General features: G+C 39.5%; 1 protein-coding gene across 1 annotated transcript in view; it reads left to right on the forward strand.

Annotated features, from left to right (window-relative positions):
• Positions 1-4,909, forward strand: part of KCNK10 (potassium two pore domain channel subfamily K member 10) — a 39,419-nt gene extending 34,510 nt beyond the window's left edge. Inside the window, exons 6-7 of the mRNA XM_071745825.1 lie at positions 896-1,038; positions 3,016-4,909. Of these exons, the coding sequence (XP_071601926.1) occupies positions 896-1,038; positions 3,016-3,642 (770 nt within the window). The 3' untranslated portion in view covers positions 3,643-4,909. The remainder of the gene's footprint in view (positions 1-895; positions 1,039-3,015) is intronic.
• Positions 4,910-8,805: the final 3,896 nt, after the last annotated feature.

Raw genomic sequence — 8,805 nt, forward strand, 5'->3', positions numbered from 1 at the left:
CTCTTTGCTCAGGGCTGTGCCTGCCTCTCACTGTATCTCATTATAGCAGTACACATAACACTGTGATAGAACTGGGAGTTTCAAAAGTGAGGGTGTAGTTGCTTCATTTTTGCAGAAATTTATTCTGTTCTGTGGTAGGTAGCAGCCTGGCTCCTAGTGTATTTATTTTAGGCTCTTCATAGTCCATTAGAGCTGCCAAATGTCTAACATACATGTTTGACTAGCTCATCCTAAAAATTGCATGAAAACTATATAGGTTATTTGTTGCTTAATTTGATCCATATCTCTTCTCAAGTCACTGGCCAGAGAATGCATACTCATAACTGATATCCAAGCAGACAGCATATCCTTATTATCAGGGCTGGCTGATGCAGGGTTGGCTTCCTGTCAGATATCCTCGTTGGGAGGAGAAGACAAACCTATGTTTCTTTCTCCTGCACATAGGTCTCTGAGTTCTATAGTTACAAACAAAAAAATCTGGAAACTCCAATATCTGAAGAGGTTGAACTATATAGTTTCTCAACTATTAAGCTGCAGACAGTTCAGAATAGGGGAGACTAGCTCAATTAAACTTCTTTTTGGAAATGTGTTCATGCTCTTTTAAGTACTATCAAAGTAAGAATTTCAGACTCCAGAGTATGAGCAAGATAAAGAAAGGTGTTTGTTAGATGCTCTGGCAGGTCACATAGCAGCAGAACCATAGGTAATTTTGAAGAATCTTAAATGAAGAAAAGACTGGGTTCCTCCCATCTGATAAGCCTCTCATCTATTACTAGAACTACAGAGGTGTTGGCAAGAGTCAAGAAATACTTTCAGGAATTTCTCAGATTTGCAGATATTTTGTCCTAATTTTTGCACCTCGTGATTCCTAAGCAGAAATATGTGGTTATTTCAGGAGGAAATGCTGCCATCCAGTACCGGGAGTGGTATAAACCCCTGGTGTGGTTCTGGATCCTTGTTGGCCTTGCCTATTTTGCTGCTGTCCTGAGTATGATTGGAGACTGGTTAAGAGTCCTGTCCAGGAAGACAAAAGCAGAGGTATGGCTAGTAATTTTTCAGTGGTTTGTCATTTTATAAGAGAGCATAAAGCACCTGACTCCTGCTTGTCTAAAGAAGGATGCTCCTCTGCATGACCAATACACAATATTCTCTGCAGCTGACTGCCTTTGGCTGCCTTTGGTTTCTAGTTAGCTCTGATATTTATCTCCTTCACAAAGGGTGTGTGTAGGGGAAGCAACTGAAACAAACTGGGTTGTTGTTACACCTCTATTAGTACTACCAGATATGCAGAACACATCAGTAGGATTACATTTATGTCATTCCAATTTACATATGTAATTCCAAAGCCTTCACTTTGGAATTAGTTACAAAATTGTGATAAAATTTTTAGTCTTCTCTCTCTAAAAATCTGAAAACTTTGGTTGCCTTTCTACATTATGAAACAGGAACTTTAACCCTGGGTTTTACACTGAGTATTGCCTCCTTTCTCTGTGTCAGGGGATAAGGTTCTGAATAAGAGTTTAGATTCAGGCCCCTTGCTGAGTACCATATTATTAAAAAATGAAGAGGCTGAGTTGTCAGTGTAAGTGAGAACATGGTTAAATTCACTCAGAATATGCCTTCCACAATACAAAGATGACATTGTTATTGCTTCACCCAAGTAAAAATGGAAAATAGAAGGCAATTACCATGACACTCGAGCTAAAGCCTATTGTGGAGGACATTAATAATATAATTTCAGTTTTTAAGGCAATCTCCTCCTGCATCACTGGCAAAGCTAACTTGGCAGCGTTAGCTGAAGAGCAGGCATAGACCAAGTCTGGCTGCTTTTTATGCTTTATAAAGGTATCTGTGCTACCTGAGGCCCAGTGCATCCCCTGTGTGTCTCCATGAAAAAATGAGGCTTCACAGGGAGTTTATCTGTCAGCTTGATCATCACCAGGCATCTATAGATGGGAATCTGTCTCTCATGGTGGATGTGAGGTACCTCTTGCCACAGGTTATAGAGTTCTAAATAGACACTGCTCATCTGGCATGTGGAACCAAAGGCAGCTTGTGTATCCCTGGAAGCAGAAACTGAGTTCTGGCCACAGCAGCCTGAGCAAATTGTTGACCTGGGTGGGCTTCTGCAGGCATTGTGCTCCTGAATCTCTTCTTTAGCTGAACATTGTAAAAAGCCTGTACTGACTGAGATGTAACTTGATCATTTCATAATTTTAGAAGAGAGATTTATGAAATACATCAGCCATGTAGGTGCTTTATTCTAAGCCATTATTCATCTCTCAGGTGTGAAGGAGTAAAACTGAACAAAGCAGCGAGACGTTAAAGGGCATGATCAAGCTGCCCACAGAGTATGTGTTAACAGCTACTCCACCTGGCTTGAGAAGGTGGTATTTGGACATTTATGCAATGGAAACCTCCATTAAAAATAGCTCCATTTGTCTCTGAGAATGAACTCCAGACTTGGTTAGTCAGAGCTCCACTTGAAATCATCTAATAAGTATTTCTGATACGTGCTCTGTGGCACTGAACAGTACCTTCAGTGGACCTGAACAGCTCCATCCATGAGCAAGACACAAAAATACATGACTGTGTTGCTATACTGGTTGTTGTGCAGTTCTGAAGCATATTGGTATAACCATATGTGATTAATTTTGCTCACTTCTGACCATTTACTGCAGACATTATATGTCAGAAATTTTGCTCTTAGCCATGGGGGGATTAGCATGAACACCTCTCTTCATGTGACACAGCTGTAATTTGTGCAGGGTGGCCAAATATGAACCAGGCAGACAAGTTATATGCAAACAAGCTACTAGTTAGTAACTATTTGATGTGTTTAGAACTTGCCCAGGTTGGCCACTTTGCTGCTGAAGCCTGGGTCCAGATGGATGCACTGGAGCTGGGACTGGTCTCTGATTCTAGACTGGACACGTGATACTCTCTTGTAGGAACGAGCGTTGCTTCATTTGGCTTTTCCTTTCCTTTTATTAATTTCTCTTTCTTGTTGTAAAGGTTGGAGAAATAAAAGCCCACGCAGCAGAGTGGAAAGCAAACGTGACAGCTGAGTTCAGAGAGACACGGAGGAGGCTCAGCGTGGAGATCCACGACAAACTTCAGCGGGCAGCCACAATCCGCAGCATGGAGCGCAGGCGGCTGGGCCTGGACCAGCGAGCACATTCCTTGGACATGCTCTCTCCAGAGAAACGCTCTGTCTTCACTGCCTTGGAAACGGGACGCTTCAAGGCCTCATCTCAGGAAAGCATCAACAATAGGCCTAACAACCTGCGCCTCAAAGGGCCAGATAAGCTCAACAAGCACGGGCAAGGGGCGTCCGAGGACAACATCATTAACAAGTTTGGGTCGTCTGCTAAGATGACCAAAAGGAAAAACAAAGACCTCAAAAAGACCATCCCTGAGGATGTGTGTAAAATTTATGAGAGCTTTCGAAACAACTCCTTAGATGAAGAAAAAAAGGAAGAGGAGACAGGGAAGATGTGTTATTCTGAGAACTCCTCTAGCACTGCAGTCCTGACCAACTGCGTCATCCAGCAGCACTCAGACCTGGAGAATGGAGTGATCCCAAATGAAACCAAAGAAAGGGAACATGAAAACAAAGCACTACTTGAAGACAGAAATTAAATGTAAAAGATGGTTGACTTGAATTAACATTAGTGTTTTTATATACATATATATATTGAGACACGTGCCTTATACAGACTCCTTATTCAGTCTGAATGATATAGCATCGAAGAATTTTTCACTGTGCCATAAAGACTCAAGCTTGCTCTGCCAAAACTATTCAGGAACACAGCACTGCAGAATGGCAACAGAAAGCTACGCACATGGAAATTTCAGCCTGTATAAGATTACCAGGGCAAGACACAAAAGAAGAGACTGAACCATGGCAATATCACCAGAGTGCTCCTACCATGGTATAATTCTAGACAAAGGGCAGCTATGTAAGATGAGCCTTTGAAAGGGTTGAAAAATTGCATCTTTGTAATAGAGTATGCATTCATAAAGCCTTCCCCTGGTGATTAAGAAGAGGAGAAATGATTGGAGTGAACTAGAAACTTTCAGTAAGGCTTAGTTTACATTTTGGCACGTGATCCAAGCTAAATTTTTTTTTCCCATTTTGAATTAGTTGCATTATCTTTCTAAACTCCGAAAGAATGTCCATGGATACAGCCAACAGCTGGGGGCTGGCTTGAGAAACCAACATAGATGTATTTAAGGTTCGGATTGTTCTTTTCATTAAAAAAAATAAAAAAAAAAAAATAAAAAAAAGAAAAAACCTCAATGGCTATTTATCTTAACCAGTGACAGAAAAAAAGGAAAATAAACAAATGGATTTTTTATCATGTGTAGGAAATATTCAATGTAAACTCACAGCAAGAAAGTACATACGAAGAAAATGCAACATCTCGTGCTGTTTAAAAGAAGAGAAACAGTGATTTAATGATATTTATCAAGGTGTAAAAAAAAAAGTGGGCCAACTGTTTTTTAAAAGAATTTCTCAGTCATACCTTCTACCACTGAAAAAAACCCTTCAATTTTAATGCTGTAAGACTCTGAAGACAGATAGAAAGCTATAGCTTTTGCATGTCAGCAAACTGCTGTTCTCTGTACCAGAATCTGAATTTTTAAAAATAGACATAGGAGTATATATGCTATTCATATGAGGGCCAGGGCAGCCATACTATCTCAGGGCTCTCTACCCATTTGCTGGGTTTTGGCTTAAACACAAGCTGCAGTCATAATCTCAGAAAAAAAAAAAAAAAGAAAAAAAAAAAAAAAAAAAGAGAAAAAGAAAAAAATTAGGAAAAGAAGCTGAGAAAAATATGGTGGTAATCTTTTAAGTGCTTATAGCTTTAAGTGCCATTAATGCTGTCATATTTTGTAACTTTTTAAACAAGTGTTTTGAATTATTTTATTTCCTTTCATGTACGATCTTTGACATTTCTCTCTCTTTTCTTGATAAAATCTAAACATGAGCTCTCAGCATTTCTACACTGAAGTGAAACATAACCAAACAGTGGGCATTTTCAAAAAAATGTTTTGTAGTGTCTGGACATGTGAATATAAGAAATACAAATGTCCCTTGACTTCACAATACATATTCAAAGAAAAAGATGCAAAATAAGTAATAGGAATTGCAAAACACACTAAAGTTTTGTAGCCATAGCCTGTGGGCTACTGTTTTTGCCATTTCAGACAGAAGATTTTGCATGTTGGAAATGAGATACACATAATTGCACCAGCAATGTTTTCCCTGCGCCTTCACAGAATCCTTAATATCCTGCAATTCCTTATAGGTAAAGTAGGCATGGATACAGATGGCAGAGACTGGCAGCTCTGAGAAACTAATCAAACATACAGACACTTGCAGGTCATTACAGATGCAATCTTTTGGACTTGCATGCCTATGTCTGCATAGACAAAAATGCATGCTTCTTTTCTGTGATAGTTTCTGAGGGTTTATGTACAATGAGCCAACTCAAAATCTAATTGGTCACTGGAATACATGATCACCATGGCTATGAATAGAAGCATGGAAATGCAAGTTTTGAGTATGTATATTTGCATATCTAAATGCGTGCAGGACCGAGCCAAATACCACTCGTGCAGAGGAAGAAAGAATTTCTTAGTATGTGCTGTCTGCTGGTTCATTTCACTTGAAATACCACATCATCTTTTTAATTTTGTTATCTCTTTGAAAATTACGGATGGAAAAGAACATCTGAAAAATTCAAGTAATTTGTGATTGCTTTAACTCAATAAGATCCAACAGAAATTGAATTCTGCTTAGTTCACCAATGAACCTCATAAGGTGCAGGGCTCATAAGGTGCTCTGGCTTTAGCTTACTGGAGGCAAGGCAGTAAGACCAGTCCCCAGGGAAGGTATTATCTGACTCAAGAGCTGCTGTAGTTTCTGGAGGCTCCACAATGATGCAGATAGAAGCTTGTGGCCATCCTCGGATTCCATCCTCCTTAAGATGCAGGCTATTATGGCATGGCAGTCCTTCTGCCCTCCTGCTGCCCCTGGTTTTGGGCAGGTCTGGGATGAAGTCCAGCCTCACTGTGAATTCTGCAGTGCCAGGATAGATGAAGTGTATTTGGGTGTCCTAAGGCTTCACGTTGTTCAGATCTGCGGCTTTACTGTGGCCTGATGGGAAATTAAGAGTGAAATCTAGAATTTAGATTTGCTTTAGAATTTAAAACAAGGTTCTGAAGAGCTCAGACATGAGATTTGGGTTCTGGGAATTGAAGTTCTGCCTGGTTACACTTTGCTGTGCTTTCCTTGTGAAGGATCAGGCAAATGAAAGCATCTCATTTGACTCTGGAAGAGTACAATGCATACAGATTGTGCTAAAAATTCTCCCTGATTACTAATGCCAAAACCAACATCATGCATGCAGTGTTATTTTTTCTCCAACTGAGCTCCTCTTGTAAGAAATGCTTGCTTGTAATGGAAAAGTCCTGCACAGGCACACAAGTAGCTGTATGGTTATAGGACCTGTTTTCTGTATGTGAAAAGTAAGGTTTAGACATGACCAGAGAATTTCTGCTGATCTGGGGTCAGGGAAAGCAAAAGTCTGTCTTGCAGGACTTGTCTGCACAAGTAAAGATTTTGACGGTGGGCAAATTTTGGAAAACAAGTCATCATGGACAAAAGGGACACAGGAGGCACAATTTGGTAGCCAAATTCAGAACTTGTTGGTCTGATGGGATAGAAAGGTAATGCAATATTGGCATATTCTTCATCTCCAAACTTTCTGAGTTCTCATTCTGTCCCTTGTCAAGATTCCAGCTGATGGTGTATCTCACTCTAGTTTCTTCCTGGCCATGTCATGCAGGAGTCTTTGGCTGACTTTTTCTCAGCTGTGTCTTCAGCAGCTGCTGATTTGGGATATGATAGTTTCAGGGACAAAAGGTGATGCTGAGTAAACTCTCAGTATGATTCTGAACAGAGCATTTGATGACCTTTTACTTTAAAGCAAAATGAGATTTCTCATTCCTGGGCCTTTTTGTGTCTGAAACTGTCTGAGAAAGCTGCCAGTCTGCTGCTGGAGTAAATGCTTTCTCCTGTATGATTGCCCACTAAATACCTCAGTATTCATAATTTTTATTATAAAATGGGAAGTGCAAATGGTGTATTGCATAGGGGAAAAGACAGAAATATCTGAGATGAGACTAAAATGACATTTTAATAATCCTAAATTGCTTCTCCCTTTGTAAAGGTCACGCGCTTTGGTTTTAGCTGTATACAACAGCTTGGCAGAGAATCTCCATTTAAATATCAAGTGTTTTTATGGCTAAACTTCTCCTAATACTTACTAAAAACTTGTGATGTTATCTCAAGCGAGGCTGTTTCACTATTATTTAAAGTTTAACAAAAGGTAGTCTGAACCATATCCAAATCTCTTGGCTCTAAATTGCACACTTTCACAGAAGCCTGGAAATAAAAACTGAAATGAAAGGGTAAGTTACTGCCTTTAGCTCTCATATCCTGCCCTGAGCACAACACGACTTGATGTGGGAACTGGGACCTGCAAGAACAAAGGAAATGGATTTTTTGTAGCTGCAGCCCTCACACATAGAGGATGATTCAGCTTCTGTTTTCCTGCAACCTTCAGTTCTGCAGTGCCACTTTTTATTGTCTTGTGCAGGGGAATTCTGGTGTGCTTCTTTGGGGATCCTCCTGCACCACTAACCAGCACTGAACTTGTGCAGATTTTGCATGAGTGGTTTTGAGCACGTTTATAATTTCATCCATGTGGCAGTCTGTGAATTTGATTATTCGTTATCAGGGAACATTATTTCTAATAAGTGTTATTAGAAATAATCATAAATAAAAATACCAGTGATCTGATTTATGTTGTTGCTGTTAAATTGTAAATCATTAGAACTTTCGATGTCTTTATGATGTCTCCAGTGTAAATGTGCTGCTTCTAAAGCTATTGAGGGGCTATGCCAGAGGCTTTCTGCAAAATTCTCTGACCCAATAAGTGAAAGTATGTCTATGTTAAAAACTCTGTCCTTAAAAAACTGTCATTTTCCAGAAGAACTTGTGTTTAAGTTGTACACAGGCTTTTTGTTTGCCAGCTTTGGTTTTCTCAGGGGCTTATCTGTGTTGCCAAATTGCATGGCATCTGCTAGGCTCACGTTTCCCATCATCCACTAGAAATAAAGACCAAGCTTTATGTTATATTGCATACTAACCTAGAACAAGAACTCTTCTACTAAGTAAATATGAATTTAGGTGGTGATTTGAAACTCCTTCCTCTCCATCTCTTTGTTCTGAGCCATGTTTTGTCTAATCTAAGGCCAGAATCTACTCTGATCAAGTCAGTGCAAGAAAGTGGAGCTAGCTGGGTATCTATAAGCTATTTATAGCAAAGAGCTGCTATTTTAACTCTACGGTGCTGTTTACACTCAGTGGGATGGCATTATATTAGTATTAAACACAAATAAGCCTAGCATTAGAAACAGTTCTCTAGGAAATTAAATATCAATGAAAACACAAATCCAAATCAACACAAATCTATGAAACTTAAAGGCTTGTAGATAAATATATGAAAGCATTTGCCTAAAATATATAAATTTTAAAAAATGCAGTGCTGAAAATTGCTTTGGGTTGCCTGATTCTTCCCAAGGATCCCATCTTCTTGGCTACCAGCAGCAGTTACCTTCCTTAATACTATTTCTGATCTGAACCATATTCTTTTTCTTCTTGCTTGTGCAACTGAAGTACCTAATGGTGTTAGACTTTACTCCTGCTGTTGAAATCAAACAGGAAGC

This window comes from Heliangelus exortis, chromosome 5, assembly GCF_036169615.1.
Source record: "Heliangelus exortis chromosome 5, bHelExo1.hap1, whole genome shotgun sequence".
Taxonomy (NCBI): Eukaryota; Metazoa; Chordata; class Aves; order Apodiformes; family Trochilidae; genus Heliangelus; species Heliangelus exortis.